Source organism: Macaca thibetana, chromosome 9, assembly GCF_024542745.1.
Source record: "Macaca thibetana thibetana isolate TM-01 chromosome 9, ASM2454274v1, whole genome shotgun sequence".
NCBI classification, from domain to species: domain Eukaryota; kingdom Metazoa; phylum Chordata; class Mammalia; order Primates; family Cercopithecidae; genus Macaca; species Macaca thibetana.
In genome coordinates, this window is record NC_065586.1 from 108,306,356 (window position 1) to 108,329,023 (window position 22,668).

The 22,668-nt window shown below is 37.4% G+C and overlaps 1 protein-coding gene across 4 annotated transcripts in view; it reads right to left on the reverse strand.

Moving 5' to 3' along the window:
- The window catches only part of GPAM (glycerol-3-phosphate acyltransferase, mitochondrial), a 63,696-nt gene that overhangs the window by 19,631 nt on the left and 21,397 nt on the right, over positions 1 to 22,668 (reverse strand). The window contains exons 1-9 of one of the 4 annotated variants that reach the window (XM_050804360.1): positions 14,083 to 14,177; positions 13,211 to 13,308; positions 12,089 to 12,219; positions 10,876 to 10,998; positions 8,414 to 8,487; positions 6,040 to 6,153; positions 4,124 to 4,270; positions 3,400 to 3,496; positions 2,616 to 2,752 (exon numbers count right to left, since the gene is read on the reverse strand). In XM_050804360.1, the coding sequence (XP_050660317.1) occupies positions 2,616 to 2,752; positions 3,400 to 3,496; positions 4,124 to 4,270; positions 6,040 to 6,153; positions 8,414 to 8,487; positions 10,876 to 10,998; positions 12,089 to 12,190 (794 nt within the window). In that variant the 5' untranslated portion in view covers positions 12,191 to 12,219; positions 13,211 to 13,308; positions 14,083 to 14,177. Of the gene's footprint in view, positions 1 to 2,615; positions 2,753 to 3,399; positions 3,497 to 4,123; positions 4,271 to 6,039; positions 6,154 to 8,413; positions 8,488 to 10,875; positions 10,999 to 12,088; positions 12,220 to 13,210; positions 13,309 to 14,025; positions 14,178 to 22,668 lie in introns of those variants that run through there. The other 3 variants (XM_050804359.1, XM_050804361.1, XM_050804358.1) reach the window with 3 other exon arrangements.

The window sequence follows — 22,668 nt, forward strand, 5'->3', positions numbered from 1 at the left end:
ACTAATTGTGATATGAAGTTGAAACTAAGTCAATCTTTCCAAACTCACAGCCTCCTATTCTTTTCAAGTAGAGTGATACTAATATAAACATTAATATATATAGTTTTGGTATCCTCTACAGCAGGAGTCCCCAACCCCAGGGCCACGGACCAATACCGGTCCCTGGCCTGTTAGGAACCAGGCCACACAGCAGGAGATGAGTGGCAGGCAAGCAAGCAAAGCTTCGTCTATATTTACAGCCATTCCCCATCACTTGCATTACCCTCTGAGCTCCGCCTCCTGTCAGATCAGCAGCAACATTAGGTTCTCATAGGATAGGAGTGCAAATCCTACTGTGAACTGCAAATCTGCCCATGAGGGATCTAGGTTGTGCATTCCTTATGAGAATCTAATGCCTGATGATCTGTCACTGTCTCCCATCACCTCCAGTTGGGACTGTCGAGTGATTCTACATTATGATGAATTGTATAATTATTTCTTTATATATTACAATGTAATAATAGAAATAAAGTGCACAATAAATGTAACATGCTTGAATCATCTCAAAACCATTCTCCCCACCCCCATGGTCCGTGGAAATTGTCTTCCATGAAACTAGTCCCTGGTGCCAAAAAGAGTGGGGACCACTGCCGTACAATAAATATAAGGAGGCCACAGTAAGGTGCTGCCAAAGCTTAGTATCACTCTTTGAGAGTAAAACTCTGCAGAATAAAATGAATGAGATGAGCCATCCACAAAAATAACACAGGAGAAGTGGTTTGTGAATGGGTAGACTGTCATGTAACAAAAGAAAGCTGCACAAAAACAGACTGGGTTATCTACAGCCTGCTGTGTCTGAAGGACAGGTGAGCTACACAGTCGCTGGCATAGGGTCCATGAAAGGGAAGTTAGATTACAAAAACATTATCAGTGTTTATTAAGTAGTTCCAAGAAATCCTAGTTGAGAACCAAATGTGAAGGAAAAAGGTACAGGAAATATTCTAATTACAAGAGAAGCAAGGCTTCTCTAGAGCCCCACTGGAGCATTCTTCCCTCTAAGTCTGTGCCCACCAGAAACTTCCTGATGACTTTCTAATTCGGTTTCCCAGGTTCCTTGGTTCTGGGAAGAGGTCCCCTGGAGAGCAAACACAGATATTCTAATTCCTGGAAAAGCACATCTACCCTGTAGGATCATATCACACTGTATTACAGCTAGCCGTCTGTCTACATTATCCATTAAGCTATGTGAAGGCAAGGACTATATATTTTGTTCTCTCTTGTCTAAAGCACAGCTGGATAAATATCATTGACTGCATGAATGCATGGCTTCTCTTCAGTTGGTCACAGGAGTCTGGTTAGCTACAGAACTCTGAAAGCCTATAGAACTCTGAGCCAAGGGATTAAGAAGGAGTTCCTTAGACTGTGATACTGAGGACATAGCACACAAAGGTGACAAATGCCATATTGTGAAGCTCCACCTGCACAACCTGCCAGCCCACTTTCCTTCTAGTCTCTTTCTAAATTCATGCTCCTCTTATCCACTCTCTACCTACACAGTTGACCTTAGAGATGCTTTGTGCTTTCACGTTTCAAACTTTAATTTCCCAAACCAGCTCAACCAGTTCCTCACCAATTCCTTGTTGGTGATCAGACCTACCATCTACCCAGTTTCCTAGCTGGTAAACACCTGGGAATCTTGCTCCTTCCTCTCCCCCTCTATTGAGACCCCATATGGACTAGCATTGGGTCTTATAAATTCAAGCTACTAAATACTTTTTAAATCTATGCCCTCCTGTCCAAAAACAATACTATACTTTTAATTTAAACCTTCATTATCTTCTGCCTGAACTATCCTAATGGAAGCAGAATTGATTTCATTCTTCCGAATCCAGAATGACCTTTCAAAATACAAATCTGAACGTGTCATTTCTCAATTACGGGACAAACTCTAATCTCCTGGCTTAGAAATTGTTTTGATCTGGCTCTACCTATGCAGCTACCACCTCCAATCTCTGATCCTTCCTAATGCATCCCACATTCCCACCTTACCAAATTGTCCACCACTTCCCAACCATATCATGCTCCTGTATCTCTCCACATTTGCACATACCATTTCCCCTAAATGGAACACATTGAGGAAAACCTCTAAAAAACCTTTCAAAAGGTGAAAACCTCTAAAAGACACCTTTCCCATGATATTGCACTTTTTAAGTGGTTCTAGCTCCACTAAATTATGAGGTCAAAGTTACAGGTATGGTTATCTTTTTATCACTAACCCTTCTCCCACTTCACTGCCCCCTCCCCCACCACACAACTCCCTACTGCTGAGCCTGGTCTGGTAATTTGCTATTTTGCCCTTCTAACTACCTTTTATCCATTTGATAAATAATGCCCATAAAGTTTAGGTAGCCACAGTTCACCAAGTATCCCACATAAAAGATATAAATAATGATGATAGTCTTAATGCATTTTTGCACTCTCCACATTTTACACAATAAATATATATCACTTTTATAATAAAAGAAAAAAAGCTAATGTCATCTTTACAATAACATATCGAAAGGTATAATTTAAAAAACAAAAATTCAAAACATAGCCTTTTTAATTCCTTAAATTCCAAAATAAGCTCATCTTACCTGAAGATTGGGATATGGAGATTATTGCCTGAAGCAATGTATGGTGCTTTGATGTTATGGCAGAAGAGAATGAAAGTGAGCAGCAGATAGTCAATATGGGATCTATGAACTGGTAGAAACAGAAGCGGCAAATTCGTCTAGCAAAGGAAAAAATGCCAAATTTAAAATTCAAATGTAAAATTCAATCACACTTTGCAACTGCATATTTGGCTAGAGTCACTCAAACACTGGCTAATCAGTGACTCACTCTTTAAAAACATTTTCCAATAATAGGAACTTCCTTCAATGTAATACTTTTTGAGCTAAAAATAAAAGCAACTATAACAACAGAAATAAGTTGGGGGAAGAAGAGCAATCAAGAGTTCCAGTTGACTTATACCCTTTCTGAGAAGCAGCTCTACTGACATAAAAAGAGCACAGGTTTTGGAGTCAGGCTTGGTCTGTTTGAAATCCAGGACAAGTCACTTATTATCTGCCACTTGAGACAACCTATTTATCTATCTGTGTCTCTATTGCTTCATCTACAAAATAGAGATTGTTCTACCAGATTTTCAGGGTTGTTGCAAGGTAACTTACAAAAAGAATCCTGCATATTGCTGATAAGTACTCCTGTATCCCATTTCTCCTCCCCAAATACACAGCTGCTGAAGTTATCACAAAAGAGGGAAATCTTCCAAATGGGTTGAAATACATAACAGTACACAAGAGAATATTTCCACAAGAACTCTAAAATCACTCTAGAAATGAGGGGAAAATGGGGTAACAGATTCACAGAAATTCTTGCCTCAGTTGCAGCTTTAACCATCTCAAGTTGACCTTTGTGAATTTGAATGTTCCAAAAGAAGCTGTTGAACAGTTTTAGCAGCACCCACCCAGTCAGTCTGAAACAAAGTACAAACAAAAAAAAACATAAATGAACACACATATATTTTTACATACAAGCATACACAGTTATTTCTGTCTAAATTTATGGACCTACAACCTAAAATTTCTTATAAATGACTTTGTGTGTGTGTGTGCACACGCATGCATGTATATCTGAATTGCTGAACTAGAGCTAACTTTATATATATATACTATTACAAAAGTATCCATTTATTATAGACTACAATCATATTTCACTCTAAAAATATTTTATACTGCAGAAGCAAATGACCAAGGTGAATGAATATTTAGTGAGCAGAATGATCCCTCTGATGTACACAAACCACTCCTTTTATGACTCGGATATGTGAAAGTTGATTCACAACTAGTCTAGATGAGCAGATGTTAGTAGTAATACATTGGCTGCTATCAATTAACAGAGATGAAGGCACCTTCAAGCCTACCACAGTGCTACTTTGCATGAAAGCTGAAGAAGAATTTAAGAAGAGTTTAATTTAATATCAGGATTCATTGAAACATCTTTTGGACAAAGAGAACTGTGCTAGGAAAGTTCAATAATTCAGTCTTATTTGCTCAAATCAGCATGGCTGTGATTGAAAGCTTTTTGTCTGGCCTTTTAATACCTGATCATTGCCGGTGAGACAGTGGCAACCATTTCTTGAAGAATCCTTTTAGCTTTCTTTTTCACTTTGTTAACGGCTTTTGATTGCTGCTGGGCAGAACCATCAGGGTTTAATTCAGCAGCCACTTCTGCAATTGCCTCTTGTACTCTGGTATGAAAATGGAAAAAGAGACAATGTAACTGATTCTATACTAAATTCTGTATTCAGTATTTTCTAAACTGCAGCTGTAAATCACAAAACAAAATACATGTTCTCTTTAAAATGTGGCAACATGAAAGAATAAGCTCAAGCTAGAAGTGCTCTTTCTGGCTATCTACTAAATACTAAGAGTATTATATTCCTAAATCAAAGAATCTCTGAGGAATCTGGAAAGTGGACTTAAGAATTTAATTCAAATTTACTGGGTGACAACTATGTGCATTTGAATGTTCCCACTGAAGTGGGAGGGACATGAAATTGTACTCTAGCAGAAGAGAGAAAAAGAAAGGTTACCGCTTTAGGCATACAATTCAGAGGTATCCAAAAGTCTACAACCAAATTAATGTGTGATTTTTCTTTTGAAGACTTAATTTACTTTTAATTTGTATTCTGACTCCATTAGTAAAAATATATGTAAAACTCTGGGAGGGACCAAAAAGGGACACAAATATTTACAAAATTTTTCAACTCAAACCAGTAGTTTTTAAAAGGCACAGCTCAAGATCAAAAGAGCACAGCATGGAATCATAAGCAGTGAGATAAAAGGAAACATTTAATCCAGTTTTATAAATCTTCCAGCTGACTTAAGGGAGAAAGTATGAGGTTCAACCTCCTTAAACCACTTCTAACATCCCAGTTTCTAGTCAAAACATCTGTATGAAACAAACATACTTAAAGGTTTTAACAAGAAAACAGAATATATAATAACCTAAGAGTTTCAAATAATTGTGTTTTATCCCACTGGTGTTGATTTTAGACTAGTGAAGTACAGCAAAATTCCACACAGCCCCATAATTCACTAATACAAAAAGACCAATACCACAGGACACTGATGCCCCCCAAGTCTATTCCCCAAAAAGCATTCATTGCATTCTGGCCAGGAATGTTTCTACAAGTCATTACCATGACTGATGCACCTCAATTATCAACTACTCACTCATCCATTCGAAAAGCATCTCTTGAGCACATACTACGTGCCAGCATTGTTCAGGCCTTAACAAACGTAACGAAGAGTCTACAAATGACACTTGTGAATTCAAAGCAGCCTTTTAATTCACCCTGATCTCCTGCTCCCCAAATCCAGGTAGATCTCTAAAACTGGCCACACCAATGAGACCAGTACTCTAGAATCAATATGCTAGAGTATGGAAGTTTGGAACACCTTCACCCAAACTCCCATACTCTAGAATATTTATTTCCCCATTCCACCTGAGTTCCAATCAGTCTTTCCTATTGTAAGCAAGCTCCTGTGAGAGCAAAGGCAGTATCTCATTCTGTTAAGATTTCTAGCAATGACTTTCTAGTATAAGAATTTGTACCTAGGTACTCAGTAACTGGCAAAAATATCAAATTCACTTCTCTTTTGGCTATAAAATAGGAAATTCAATGTCTCCAACATTTATATTACAGAAAATAGAGAATTCTGGAAATATGTGCATCTCTGAACTTCTATTTGCCTTTCATGTTTTAGAAACCCATTTGATTATTAATCCATAACACAAGACTGCTATTCCCACATGGCACTGTCACCAAAGCATCTATTGCCTGCCCTTCTTTAGTTTCCTTTGGAGCTTAACATTTAATGTTTGGAAATGTGAACACTTCTTGAGACACAGTCCCAGAGAAACTAAAGGTTACTAAGGAGAATTACTTCCCCCTCCCACTCCTACCGCCCATCCCTGCCATTTCCCACCTTTACACCTGTGTCCTGCCCTTACCTACTGCTGTTCAGCACATTTTCAGTCACATTGGTGGCAAACATGCCCTTATGCACATCTCGCTCTTGTATAAAAAGAACATAAGAAAGGCGTCTTGCAAGCCATCCCCGGTGTCTGTGAAAATGATTTAGCAGAGAAGTATTAGAGGTAAATCTAAAACAAGTTGTTTAAATCATAAACTAATTTTCCACCCATAAAAACAAAGCCTAATGTCATCCATTTCTGAGATTTAGGGTTCTCCTACAGCAAATTCCCCTTAGTAGTTCAGAATGTTGTGCAGCCAATTTTATTCACGTACTCTCAGCTAAAATTGAAACTTGGAATTTGTGTATTAACGTTTGAATAGTGTTACTGTGCTGAATAACCCTAATATGAAAACAAAAATGAAATAAGAACATCTGGGTTTATTAATACCATTAAAAAGGCAAAAATGTTTAATGCTATATATAAGCTATATCTATTCTAATAAACCATACAGTTTATAATTATAGCTATGGGCTATAAAAGATACATTTAGAAGTCTTTTCCTATGATTAAAGGCTAATTTTTTGTTATTGTTATAGTTTTTGTTTTTTCCTAAGATAATTGCTGACTAATTGAATTGACAAGGCTGATCAGCTGAAAGAAGTCAAGCATGATCTAAATATCTGTACTCTGGGCTAACAAAGCCAGAATTTTTCACTTTTTTTCCCCTTCACATTTTAAATATACCTGAGGGATAGAATATATTCCTGTCAGTTACAAATTACTATGAGGTATTTAGATGGGAGGATGGAGAGACAAGTTTCAGAATAAGAATGCTACAAGCTTTCATTATGTAATAATTTGAAACCATTTGTAATGATTACATGATATCGCATTATCAATTCATTAACTCTGAAAAGACCCAGAATGCCCTCAATTCTGGGCAAAGAAAAAGTAACTTGAGAGAGAACTGTTTATGAATGACTTATTTCTTCACCTCTCCTTCCTGCCATTCTCTTTTTCTTCCTCCTTTGTCTAAATCTTCCAAAAATTTGGCCCAATATATTAAACATTAATCCTAAACTCTTCCTTCAGCCAACATTTTCAGAAATATTATTGGAATGTACAAAGTCCAAGCTCTCTATGTAATCCCTTTGCAACTGACTGAAAGAATTGTGTGTGTGTATGCACATGTGCATGAGTGTGACAGTGACCAAGTGTGTGACTCTGTACGTGAATGTGTAAAAATGTTTTAGGCTTTGCTTCATTTAATATACAGAAGAACTAAATAGCTGAACATGCAGCTTATTTCACTGAATAGTTTCATACTGCTTAGTCATCACGGCAAACGCAATTTTCCTTAACTGTCTCTAATTGAGGGCAAGAAACAAACCTCTTGGCTTTCTATATAAAATATCTACTTAGATAAGGAAGACTCTATGAGATCCCTTTTCTTAGGATCTTATCATCTTATCAAAAAAAATTCAATGGACCAAAGTCTCTCCCCTCTTTTTTAAATTTAAATTTAAACATACATTTAAAAAAGGGAGAGAGACCAGCAGCCTGGGAATGATCTGCTCGTCTTAGACCTCAGTTCTATTTTTTAAAGTTTACTATATATGCAAGTATTATCATTCTCATATTTGATCTAATCATCAAATTATGAGAAGTAATATAAGGGCTTCAAGCAGTTGATTTCTTGCACTAATTTTCATAGAATTTCAAGTATTTCTCATCATCTGAGCCTATCTGCCTGCCTACTCCAGGTATCTATTTTTAGAATTACAAGGACTGCTAGCATTTGGCTACTGATTCTCTTGCCTCACAGACACTCACACAACCTTTCGACCCTCCTTCCTTGTTCCCTGGCCTAGAGTCAGATAAAACAAAGATCTTTTTCTCTCACCCTGGTGCTTACAAGCCTATCCCCAAACGCCTAGAGATTTTAAGAATTCTAAGTCAAGTCTTGGGTAAACAATAACTCAAACGACATCTGCTCAATACAGAAAATGTCTTCTAACACCCTACAGATTGGGCAGATTTCAGTAATTTATACTTTTTTTAAAGTATTAAATAGTCATAATAAATCATAAGAGATTCAAACCTACCAGTCTCCTCAGACAAATGTTTCCCACATTTTGGCATACTTCATATGCAAAATCAATATAAGTCAAAGAAGTGACATCTACACTCCCCTGAAAATATTTTTAAGTACACAAGTGGTAACAGTAATAGTTCTCTCTGTGGCTATACTGCTTCCAATTTTCAGATAATGTCTGTCTCTTGTGTCAGAAACTCATATTCCATTAACTCTCAATAACGCAAAGCAACTCAGCTTAAAGTGTATTAACTGATTATTATGAAGTTTTTCTTTTGAGATGTATTAAAAACACAAGAAATTTATTTTTACCTTGTGTGAGTTTCATTGATATAAATAACATTCCGCAAACCCAAAGACGGGATACTGGGGTTGAAAAATCTGTCCTATATAAAACAAAGTAAATGTAGACATAAATAAACAACTAGATTGATGAAGAGCTCTCATTACAAGTTCTTGACGACTTTAATATCAAGCATAAAAACAGACATTGCCTCAAAAATCTAAGTGAAGAAAAAAGTTTTATTGAAAAGTACTTTTTAGCCTTCAAAGAAAGTCATAAACTCAAAACTAATCTTTAAAATCTTAAAACCAGCCCGGTGCAGTGGCTCACACCTGTAATCCCAGCACTTTGGGAGGCTGAGACAGGCAGATCACCTAAGGTCAGCAGTTTGAGATCAACCTGGCCAACATGGTGAAATTCCATCTCTACTAAAAATATAAAAATTAGCTGGGCGTGGTGGCGGGCACCTGTAATCCCAGCTACTTGGGAGGCTAAGGCAGGAGAATTGCTTGAACCTAGGAGATGGAGGTTGCAGTGAGCCAACACAATGCCATTGTACTCTAGCCTGGGTGACAAAGCAAGACTCCGTCTCAAAACAAACAAACAAAAAACCGACAAACAAAAAAAAACACCTTAAAACCAAAGGAAATAGTACCCCTTCCTGCTTGACTCCTCATCTCCACCCTGAAAGAAGTGAAGCTACAAGAATGTCAGAGATTTCAGGTTTCCCAAAATACAAAGACCATGCTAAGGACCATGCAGATATTGCTGCTTACTAAATCTCCCAAAAATCCTGACACATAAGAGTTATCACCATTTTCTAGGTGAGAAACTAAGGCTGGCAGAGGTTTAGGATTCAATCTTATGTCTTGATTTAAAGAGTATGGTCTTTCTATTACACCCAAATAACTGTCCACTTAATGAGAAATCGCATGTCTACTGGTCACCATCTTTACATGTGATCTTGAAAGATAATCCAGAGATAGCTTTGCTGAAAAGACAGTCTATAGTTTTATCAATATGGGCAAAAAAGTAACTGTTCCACACTCAAATGCTGAAAAAGCAGTGTTCCCTCAATAAAAAATATAAAAACACTTAACTGTAATCTCTTTAAAGGAAAGGAAAATAGGATTTCAGAGAAAAGATAGCAAATATCATAAAGTTACCAAAAAAAACTTTTTTAAGCAAATTATTTTAAATGATCCTGTCATGGAAGTAATTCAAGATCAAGTTCAACTCCATCAGGTACTCTAATAGGGCAAAAATCACTTGTCTGTTGTACCATCTACCCTTACTCCAAACCATCACCACCACCAAATATAGCCTCTGACTTAAGAACACTTTGCAGTTATTGTTTTAAGCATTCAAAATTAGAATCAGACTAGATATCAGATTTAAAAAGAAAATGACATTCTGTTTAAATCTTGATTTCAAGTGGCCTATTAATCTGAACTAGCCTTACTCCTAGGCCAGAAATTTCTGTGATCCTTGAATTCTACCAAATTCTTGCAACAAAGTACTTGTGGTTTAAAAGAAGCAATATTTATAACAAGACGTTCTTCAGCAGACCTGAACATTTAACATAAACTGCTTGGGTTCCACAGAAATCTCTCCCATGTTAGTAAATCCCTTTAGATCAGACTCAGAATTCTACTTTCTGCCAAGCCAACCTTGAGCAGAAAATTCACACAGCACAATTACCTAGCCACACAAGTGCAACCTCTATAAACGGCAGGCACTTAAACGGCAGAATTTCTACATCCTGGTAACTGGATCCCAGAGAAAGCTTAACATCAAGAAATGACTTTTAAAAGGCAATTCTACTGCCTTCGAACACAACCACATGAAATTCTATGTTCCTGTGCTAACTTGTCCTTCTCTTCAACTACCACCGAAAACATACCTCTCACCCACTCAACTCTTCTCAAAGACTACACTGTAATGCAAAAGATATTGCATGGCTTGTGTTTTTTCACCAAAATACAATCAACAAACCCATATACACTCTCTTAAATCTTCATTCTAACATTTTAGTGACAATCCTTCACTATCACAAAGTCAACAGATACCTTCCATTAGCAAAGGCTCAAAGCAAAGTCACAGCTTTAACTTCTTACTCTGTCCCATTATCTCTTTCTTATCTTGCTAGGATTTTAATGTTAAGTGCTAAAGTTCAACAACTAAAAGTTCATGAAGGTTCCCACTAACTCCTTTGAAGACTTAACTGAAAGTAAGATCTACTCTCCCCCTTAAAATCCTACTAAAACCTCAAAAGAACTAGAATGTTACCCGGTATCAATTATGGGACCAATATTTACTGAATAAATGAATGGAAACAAAAAGTGTGTCAACATCTTTACTTGAAATATTTAGTTCATAAACATGGGTCTCTGTTCTGAAAGTGAATTTAGTCCAATAAGACCGCCTACTACAAAGTTGGAAATCATATTTTATGCTGAGTATTAAGGTCCATAAGCAGTAAGGTTCTTACCCAGCTCTGGGGAGTGCAGGAGTAACAACATCTTCCAACAAATGGCCTTTTCCGACTCATTAGGCTTTCTTTCCATTTTAAAGTTGCAGATCTGAAGACAGTAGGTCTAAAACCACACTCACCCTGACAAATATTAAGGAAAAAAAATAGTTTATAAATGGCAAGAGAATACTTGTCTACTTGATCTCAAAAACTATTTTGGACAGAAGAAAAACTTCTGGCATATTCGGAGTGATTTTCATTTAAGTACTCCCTCCATGATCAACACTTGGATAAAAGCTTACCACATAAGCAAACGTTGAGCACCCAAGCATAGTAACAGCTACACACTGAAAGCAGTATTCAAAAATTTAAAAACTAAATTGTAGAAGGTCAAACAGACTTCTGATAGCAAGATAAATAAATTCAGACTCCGGGATCTCTAGTCTAACAATTAACCTTACCCCCTTTGAAATCACACAGTCCCACTACAGAACATGAAGGCCTTACATAGTGAGCAAGTTTTTATAATTTTACTTTAAATTTGGAAAAAAAGGTAAACTTATATAACATTCCTTTATCTTATTAAGGGAACTTAAAGACCAGAATTTAAATTATAGCTATGCTGTTCAATTAGGGTCAAACCTTGCTCTTCTATTCTAAAAATGCTTAACTTTGAGCTCAGTTGCTCAAATCTCTGTTATACAGATATAACATTCTCAAAATTAAGCAAGAAAAAAAAACCCCACTATTTTTTATATAAAGACAATTGAGATAATATTTAAAATACATCATGTTATACTGAAATAAGAAAAACAATCCAAGAAAATGTATGCCTTTTGGATTGAATTCATACTATACATTCCTATTTTTAATTTTTTAAAGTTTATTTCTATTATAAAATTCATGCTTTTTAAGTATAACTCATGGAAAGTACATACCAAGAGAAAGAAAGAAACAAAGAATTTCTTACCCAACCCAAAACTACTACTTTTTTTCCTATGCAAAATGATTGTTTCATTTTCTAACATCATCAGTGTACATTAATTTCCTAACCATTTTTTCTTCCCAATATAATGCCATAAAAATTTTTATTAGGCTTCATAAACTTACCAGTTTCTGTAGCTATTAATCATGACGTGATATTATGTTGCTGCCAGTATGTGCACCTTCACAAACACCACTGAAGTGAACATTTTTAGCCTGAATGCTTTTAACGCTATCCTAAACTTACCCATTCCTCACTTGTGTGCTTACATCGACCAACACTGTATTCTGATGAATTTGGCAGATAAGAAACATCTATTGTACCAAGGGTCAGTGCAGATTCATCCATGTCACAAAGTGTAATTCCCAAATCATGTGCTATAAAAAATAAGTACCACTTAAATTAACAAGGAATCAAAAGAGTAAATACCAGAACTCAAAATTCTGATTTCTACATTACTTTGCTCCATAATGGGATAGCAAATGAACTGATAGACTTCTACCATGTTGAGTCACAAGGTAAAAACTGACTTTGATGTGTTTATATGAACACAGTTAGGCGGCCCTGACTAGAAAAAAAAAAAAAATCAGCATTTGCATTCTAAGACTTCCTGAATATATAAGGATACAACATTGTATCCTTTGTATACACACAAAACAGCTACGAATAGTATCCAAACAAAATATAGTATCCAAACAAAATGGTTTCCAAACAAAATAGCTATGAATTGTATCCAAACAAAATAGCTATGAACAGTCACTTGCAAGTGAAAATAAGAGCTTATTTTTATTTCGTTTTTGTTAATAATTGAATAGTTCCTGGCAGAATGAAGGCATGTTTATTTAATTAAGGCAATTAGGGCACCCCTTAAGTTCCCCTACTTAAATTGAATTAAGATTTTAATTTTCTTGTGATGTCCTAAAAGAAACATTTTCACTTTTAATACAAAGGTAATACAAAGCTACAAAGCTCTGAAAGAAAAGCACACTATTTTGAAATATCTGATGTATAAGTTTTCATCCTTTTCGATAAGCTTTTTTCCACCCTAAGGAAAAAGGTTCACTAAGAGTAAACTCCTAAAATAGATATTAACCCCAAATAGAAAAACTTTCAAACATAGTCTCTAGCCTTAAATTATTTTTGATTTTGCCTGTTTCTCACCTGGCCTAAAATTATTCCTTTAACATCCTGAAAAGTCGTGTCTAGATTAATAGTGTTCCTTTGGAAGGCATATTCCAATCTCTTTACAATCCCCACATGGGTTTGCTCCAGTCACTGCTATTCTCGGCATAACCACCTATGTCCTTAACAATTTAACATAAGTACTATCTAACATAACAGGCTAGGGGAGAGAATAAACCAATGCACCTGGGATGAAAGTTCTTCTGTTTCATAACATAAAACTTCAGGACTCAGCTATCAGTTTCGGGTGCAGAATGTCCATACAACAGGGGAGCCGCTGCTGCCTGAGAAAACGAAGTGAAGAAGGGATGAGGAGAGGACAAAGAGGCTCGCTTGTGCCAATAGGAGGTCCACGTTTTGCACTTCCTCCCTCCCCACAGTTCGCTCAAGGTCAAGGAGTAATAAAGAAGCAATATCCTAGAGGCACCAGCCAGCATGCGCTGAGGGAAGCTGACTGGAGGATCTGAAAAGGACAGAGGCTGGAAGACCGGCTCTGAGGTTTAAATCTTCCACTGCTTACCATCTGTGTGATTGTTTTATTACCATAAGCTGGTTAACTTCTATGCCTTGGTTTTCCCATCTGGAAAATGGGCAGAATGATAGCTCTTACCTCCTGGGTTGCTGAGAGGACTGAATAACATAAACAAAGGGTCTAAAACAGTGTGTAACACACAGTGAGCGCTCAGTCCAATCAATGGTGAAGCTGTCATTATCTCCAGCATACCGGCTCCTTTCAGAGCACCCCTTGCTGCCTCAGTGTCCCCCAGGGACCCAAGCGGGCTGGCTGGCGGCGCCTCCGCGCGTGCAGATGCTTAGGGGACTGAGTCCATAAGGACTCCTTCCAACCCAGAGGAACCCATGCCCCAGTCTGGTCCCCCTAGGAGAGATGAATCCTGCCCCCACCCCTGCACGAGCCCGACCCATTTCTCAGGGAGAAGCCCGGAGCTCGGGGGTCGGGGAAAAGGGGACACGACTGCCCCAGCAACTTGCAGGTCCCGCACCAGCTCCACGCACTTGTCCCGGCGCTCCCGGCCAGAGCAGCCTCTCGCAGCCCACACCTGCTCTCGCAGTTCGCACCCTAGCAGCTCCGGCTTCGGCTGCTGCAGCACCCCGCACTTCCAGTCCCGGCCAATGCCTGCTGCAATGGCGCACCATGATGACGCAACCGGCGCGTGGAATTGACGCAGGCCACCGGCGAGCCAGCGCCGGGGGCAGGGCCCGGCCTGCGGGTCTCGGGGAGCGTGCGTGGATCCGAGGGTGAAATGTGTGTACTCGACTGTGCGTGCTTGTGTGTGGCTAAAGATAGTGTGTGAGCGCCTGGACAGATGGTTACACTGCCTAGGCCATGCGTGTGTGAGTGTGTGTGGGTACCTGATTCTGCTTTGTGTGAATTCAGCTTATCTGGGAGCTTGTCCCTCTTCCAGGCTTTGTTGGGAATGTGCGCGTGGGCTATCAGGTTATGTGTGTGGTCTGAATTTTTATGAGATCTGTAAGACTATGTAGGATTTATTACGAATGGGAGAGGCAGGGATTGCAAATGGCCATGCTGTGTAATTTCTACAAAAGTGGCTGAGTGCCTTTTCCTTTAAGGAGGAGAATGAGATATGTAAAGAAGCAAATAAGGTTTGTAGGATAAAAAGCCTGAGTTAGGAGAAATAAGGACTTTTTTCCCCCTTTGGACTATATGTTGCACACCATAGTGAACATAGTAAATAATGTATTATACAATTCAAAATCGCTAAGAGTACATTTCAAAAGTTCTCACCACAAAAACAGGAATATCTGAGGTGGATATGTCAATTAGCTTGATTCAGTTATTCCACATTGTATTAAGTCATAACATTGATTTGTACCCCCTAAATATATGCAACTATTTAGTTAATTTAAAATATAATTTTAAAAAAATGACTTGAAGGAGTCTGAGTTGAAGTTGGCCTACCTTTAGCCCTTGGAACAAAATAACACTGACCATGAAGTTCTTTCACAATACTTGTCATGCCATTGGCAAGGCCAATGATTATCAAGAGCATTAACAATTTAGAAGGAAAAATAACCTTTTTTATCCGGGGGGTGGTGGCACACACCTATAGTCCCAGCTGCTCAGGAGGCTGAGGTGGGAGGATTGCTGGAGTCTGGTAGGCAAGGGGTTGCAGTGAGCCAAAATTACACCACTGCACTCCAGCGTGGGCAACGAGACCCTGTCTCGAAATATAATAAATAAACTTTTACATGCACTCAAGCAACAAACATTAAGTATGAACTAGGATCTGGGAATACAAAGATGATTAAGGCATATGCCCTTCCCTCAAGCCTCTGCTGCCAGTCCTTGTCCCTCATATACTCACTAATCCTAATCCCCTATTCAATACAAATCTTCGTGCATATCCACCTGGAAAAAAATCATCTACAGCCCCTCATAGGACAAATGCCTGAGCCTGGAACACAATAAGGCCTCCACAGAGAGGCCTCTGCTATTCCCTCTTCTCCAGCAGAAGCCTTTTACTTCCTCTCTGGTTGTTCTTAGACAAGCCATGGGCACTCATCCTCTTAATTCTGCTTATACAGTTCTCCCTGAAACTCCACAGTTCCTTCCTGAACTAGTTCTTCAAGCCTTCCCTAATCTCTCCAGCCCTCAATAACCACACTCTCCTGTGACATCTCAAATATATACTACAATACCACACCTTGGATCTTTCTCAATTTCTGTCAAGTCTTCTAGAAGATTACAAACACATTATGTCAGTGACTTGCCTCAGTCTCTTAGTTAACACCAAAGTCTCTTGTTGTATAGTAAGCACTCAGTACTTATTGGGGCTAAGGAACAATAAAAAAAAAAAAATCCTTCTCTTGAATTTTTCATGCCTCTGTGTATAAATCTTGAACTTTCTTATGCCTCGGTGTATAAATCCACCCCAAAATGCAAATGTTCTCCTCTTTTGCAACAATCAAAAACAATGGGAGTTTATATTCATATTTTTTAAAAGATTTTGAGCTTCTTGAGGTCAAAGACCCTGTCTTTATTCAACCCACACACATAATCTTAGCAATAAGCACACACTTAAATACTCAAGCACTTTATGCTAACTAGAGAAAGATGAATTTTAACCCCAAAACATTATGAAATTTTGTATACAGGCCCATGACAAGGAAAAAAAGAAAGAAGGGAGAAAATAGGGGAAAGTATTAGGGTTTGAAGTAACTACTATAGAGAAAGTAACAACAAATTCACTAGAGAGAATACCACAGGAGTTTTAAAATGTAAGCCAAAGGGGAAAATGGATCATCTTACATAAAATTCATTCATAGGCCACTCTTCGGTAATGCCTGTTTGTTGCACAGTCGTTACTGAGAAGCTGATGTACATTGCAATGTCAGGTGTTTCATGTTACTTAACAATTGTTTTGGAAACAGGTGACACCCTTGGCAATCTGTTTTATGAAGAGAGCCACAGTCATTTATAGCAATCCAGTCTAGCCAGCTAAGATGGAGCAACAGGACTGAATTTACTCTCCTGCCTAAAACAACTAAAAACAAAAACAAGCAGGCGTTTATAAGACAATGACTTTTAAACATTGTGCTGGACAGTGGTCCTTGAGGAGGGAAAACAAATGAGGTGGCCCTATGATTGCCTTGATTTACTAACTAGAGGGAGCAGCACAAAAGAGCTAGGCAGACTCCCTGAGTTGAGGAGATGGAACTGGGAGAGCAGGGAGGCCAAAGCAGCTGGAACTGAGAGTTGTGTATCAGCAAGGAGAAAGCTACACAGAGAAAGAAGGAGCTGTGGAGATCTACAACAGATCTCACTCCAGTCTTCTGCTTATTAGAGCAGGTGTGTGAGGAAGCTACCTAAGGGCAGGAAATAATCATGTATGAACAAAAGAGAGAGCAAGTACTAAAGCTTGCACAGGGTAGGAAATTAATTCTGCTCCCACAAGGCAGAGTAGAAAGGTACCCAGCTGAACCTACAGGACCAGAAATAGTGCCTGATCCTGGCACCCACACTGGAAAACCTCATAATTCACAATTCAAATGGTTTTGCTTCAGTAGTGGGGCAAAAGTAGCCCTAATGTAAAAGCTACTCTGATTCTATCTAAGAAATCTTAAAAGCCAGCTACCAAAGGATTAAGCTGTTTTTAAGAACAAAGTGTCCGAGAGCAAAGCACAAGAATATTTACAGGAAATTAAAAATAACCAACACCTAATAAGGTAAAATTTGCAACATCTGGAATCCAATCAGAATTATCAGGCATGCAAAAAGCAGGAAAGTAATGAGAAAAAAAAATCAATGAATTGAAAGCATCCCAGAAATGACAGATAAAATAAGAGAACAAAGACATTAAGAAAGTAATTATGACTGTATTCAATGTGTTCAACAAGTAGAAAAAATAAACTGAGCATGGGAAGTAGAGATGTGAACAATCTTAAAAAAAAAAAAAAGACACAAACATCTAGGAGATAATAAAACCACTATCTGAGATTTTTAGCACCCTAACACACACACACACACACACACACACACACGGGATTAATAGGTTAGACATTACTAAAAAAGAAACAGTAAAAAACTTGACGGGAGGATAAGGCAGGAGAATGGCGTGAACCCGGGAGATGGAGCCTGCTGTGAGCCGAGATCCTGCCACTGCACTCCAGCCTGGGTGACAGAGCGAAACACCGTCTCAAAAAAAATAAATTAAATAAATAAATAAATAAACAAACTTGAAAGCATTGTGATAGAAACTATCCAAAATGGAACACTGAAGGAAGAAAAATACTGAAAGTAAAAGAGTATCAGTGAGCCTAGTATACATGCAATTGTAGTCCCTGAAGAAAATGAGAAATATGACATAAGAATAGATTAGGGAGGACAGAAAAAAGTATTTGAAGGAATAATTGATGAAAACTTTCCAAATTTGACCAAAACTATAAACTCATAAACCCAAAGAGCTCAACAAACTCAGTAGAAACATGAATAAAACCATACCAAGAAACATCACGATCAAAATGCCTACGACCACTGATAAAGAGAAAATCTTAAAAGCTATCAGAGATAAAAAAATATATATATATATATACACATTACTGTACAGAGGAACACAGATAAGAATGACAGCAGATTTCACATCAGAAAAATGCAAACCAGAAGGTGGTGGAGCAGTATCTGAAGTACTGAATGAAGAATCTATCACTCAAGAGTTCTTTTATATTAATATATAATATGTACACTTTATATGCTTTATATATATATATCAAAAGAAAACAAAATAAACATATTTTGACATCAAATTGCCAAAAGAATTCATCACCAGCAGGCTAGTTCTGTAAGCAATGTTAAAGAAAGTCTTTCAGGCAAAAAAAAAAAAAATGCTATCAGATGGAATTCTGAATCTATGCAAAGGAATTAGAGCTTAAGAAACCATAAATATGTAGGTAAATGATTTTTCTTATTTTTAAAACCCTTTTATTTTAATTTATTTTATTTTATTTTTGAGATAGAATCTTACTCTGTCACCCAGGCTGGAGTGCAGTGGTACAGTGGCGTGATCTCGGCTCACTGAAACCTCCTCACAGGTTCAAGCAATTCTCATACCTTAGCCTCCCGAGTAGCTGGGATTACAGGCACCCACCACAATGCACAGCTAATTTTTTTCTGTATGTTTAGTAGAGTTGGGGTTTCACCATGTTGCCCAGGCCGGTCTCGATCTCCTGACCTCAAGTGATCCGCCTGCCTTGACCTCCCAAAGTGCTGGGATTATAAGAGTGAGCCACCATGTCAGTCATTAAAACCCTTTTAAAAGATAATTGCTTAATGCACAAACAAAAACAATATTTTGTGGGGCTTATAACATATGTAGAAATAAAATGTATGATGACAACAGCACAAAGTCCAGGAAGAGAGAAGTATTCCGTTGTAAGATTCTTATCTTATGCACTAAGTGGTATAATATACTTGAAGGTAAACTGTAATAAGTTAAAGATGTATACTTTAACTCCTAAAGCAACTACTATGAAAGCAAAACTAAGAGTTATTGTTAACACACCAACAAAGAAGCTTAAGTTGAATTTTTAAAATGTTTAATGAATTCAAAAGAAGGCAGTAAATGATGGGGGAGAAAAAAAAAGAATATATAGAATAAAGAGAAAATACATGGCAAGATGATAGATTTAAGCTCATATAAGTATTCACCCTAATGAAAAGGCAGATATCGTCAGATTAGAAAGAAAATGAAGATCCAATGATACGCTACCTATTTAAAAACTTACTTAAATATTAAGACAAATAAAAGTAAAAGGTTAGAAAACAGTATGCTATACTAATGCTAATCAAAAGAAATATAGGTGGTTATATTAATAACATAATTTCAATACAAAGAATATTATCAGAAATATAGAGGATCATTTTATAATGATAAAAGGGTCAATTCATAATGAGGACAAACCGATTCTACATATTTATTCCTCTGATACAGCACTTCAAAACACATAAATCAAAAACTAATCGAATTGCAAGAATAAATTTTAAAAATCTACAATTGTAGTCAGCCATTTCAATATCCCTCCCCCAATAACTAATAGAACTGTGGGTAAAAAATTAATAAAGATGTAAAAGGCTTGTGCAATACTATAAACCCAACTTGGTCTAATTGACATTTATAGAACACTCCACCCAATAACAGGAGAATAAACATTCAAGTGTGCACAGAACATCCACCAAGATAGATCACATTCTGGGCCATAAAACAAGTCTCAATGCACATATAAGGATCCAAATCATGTAAAACATATACTCTGAGCACAGTAGAAATTAGAAACCACTAACTTAAAGGTATTTGGAAAATCCTTAACTATTTGGAAACTCACATACTTTTAAAAAATCATGATGTAAAAAAGAAATAAAAATGAAAATTAGTAAGTACCTTGAACCAAATGATAATGAACACACAATATATCATGTTGCTAAAACAGTACTCAGAAATGTATGGTACTAAAGCACCTATACTAGAAAAAAAGAAACATCTCAAATTATTGATCTCAGATTCAGCCTTAAGAAAAAAATGTAAATTAAACCCAAAGTAAGCAAAACAAAAACAGAAAACAATAAAGGGCAGATATCAATGAAAACAGAAAAATTTTTAAGTAGGAAAATAAAAAGCAATTGAAACTGAAAGCTAATTCTTTGAGAAAATCAGTAGAGTTAATGAACCTCTAGCCAGATTCATAAGGAAAAAAGAGGAGGACACACATTATTGGTAATAGGAACAAGAAGAGTGACAGCACTACAAATTCTATATACACAGTAATACAGTCTTTCATTACCCAAGCTGGTTGCCTTTTATTTTCAGGGTGGTGTTACCAGATGTTAGATTTCCTGTCTTCATAAGGAGAGTCTGATTAGATCCTATAAAAATCTGGTCCTACCCATTGTACCAACAGAGAAGCTATTCGCTCTCTGTTTCCCTCTCTATGATTTTGTTCAGGACGATCTCCTGGCCAACTCTGAAAAAATAATGAATCATAATACTTAAGCCAATTATGAAAATGGGGCACACACTGCATTTGTGATAGTAATGCACATGTACCTCTGTGTACACTGCATTTTGTTTTGTTTTGCCATTTTCCAGATTTTCAAGGTATTTTAAAATCTTTGTTCTGCCATCCTACATATTGACCAGTATACCTGCTACATTTTAACATGGCTCATTCTCATGATGAAGCTGCAAGATATTATGATCCTTAATTTACAGATAAGAAAAACGGGCTCAGAGTAATTAAATAAATTGCCCAAATCAACCAGACACAAAGCAGCACAGAAGGGATTTGAACCGAGGCCTTTCTCATACTAAACCTCATATTCTTGACAATAATTCATGCTGCCTTCCTAATAGTCCCTGTTCAGAGGCTCCCCGTCAGACTGATCCAGATTCATTGACCAAACTTCCCTGGGTTCATTTGTTCAAGTAGCTGCAGGTCTACCTATGTATAATAGCATTGCTCTACAAGAATATTGTAAGGACATTGTCAACTGACTTGCCAGAATCCAATGATAAAGTATCTATTAAATTCCCTTATATAAAATATAATGATTGTTCTGTCAAGAATTTTTAAAGGAAGTAGCTTGGCATGAATTATTCCTACTGGATCCATACTCTTCTCATTATGGCCTACTTTTCCTTGGGCTGCTATTGTTTATTTATTTATTCAGTATACATTTATAGAACATCTACTTCATGCCACCCATGCTATTGTAGATACAGCATTGAACAAGACAGCACCATACCTCCTCCCTTCAAGCTTATAGTCTAGAATATTTACACTACTCCTGTTTAATCATTATTTCAAAAAGTTTCAAAAATCAGCATCAAGTTCATTGACTTGTGGCTTCCAGAATTCACTTCCCTAGTTCCAGCTGATTTGGGGCAGTCACTGAGACCTACCTGTTCAAGACGTATTTCCACCCTCTGATTATATTCAGGGTGATCTCTTGTCTAGCTCTGAGAAAAGAATGAATCAAGGTATCTAAGCCAATTATGATCATCTTGTTCCCTAATACTGCAACTATCCTTATAGCCAAGAAGGTCACATGACCCAGTTCTGGGCAATGTGAACTGAGAGCAAGGCAAACTGAGGATTCCTGAAGAAGTTTTTATTTCTTAGTAAAAGAGGACACAGCTGGCACTACTTCCTTTTTCGTTTTTCTCCCATTTGCTACATAATTCAATGTCCAAACTCAAGACACACACCTCTGGATTTTGCCAAATCTCTACCTGTGTAAGCCATTACAATGGTGTCTTTCGTTACTCTTGGGTAAATACATTCCTGATTGTCACCACGCATGTTCATTTTAATGAAATGGGCAGCTTAGATCCTTATTGTAACACATCCCAAGCCCAGTTTATTTAAACAATTAATCAAAAACTTTTTTACTGCCTACCTATACTCTGTGAGGAGGATACACTCTAGTCCCTGTTTTTAGAAATTCAAGATCTCATTGGATAAAATAAAATATGCACAATTAAATAGCTGCAAATAAATACATGCATTTCCTATCATATTTGAGCCTGGATCTTATTGCTAGAATGACTCAAACATTCTTTAAAAATAATAAAAGAGAGAGAGAGTGTCTAGAAATAGTCCCTACCAGTGTATCACATGCTGGGGGGTGGCAGTGAAGATGACCTTAGATTCTGCCTTTAAGTCTTTCACAAGGTCTAGAGATCGAGACCATCCCAGTCAACATGGTGAAACCCCCTCTCTACTAAAAATACAAAAAATTAGCTGGGCGTGGTGGCACGTGTCTGATATCCCAGTGACTCAGGAGGCTGAGGCAAGAGAATCACTTGAACCCAGGAGCCAGAGGTGGCAGTGAGCCAAGATCGTGCCACTGAACTCTAGCCTGGGCAACAGAGTGAGACTCCATATCAAAAAAAAAAAAAAAGAAGAAGAAGAAGAAAGGGTCTTAGGCCAGAAGAAAAGGAAACCCCTCTGACTTACTTTTACCACACTTATGGCATAAGAAGGACTTCATTTTGACTGAAACCTGCCTCATCAGGAAACCAATCAATAGACTAAGCTTCAAATAAGAGACGTTAAAGGATGACTGGAATAGCATGGTGCTGGCTGGAAATGTCTGTAACGGTACCCCACAC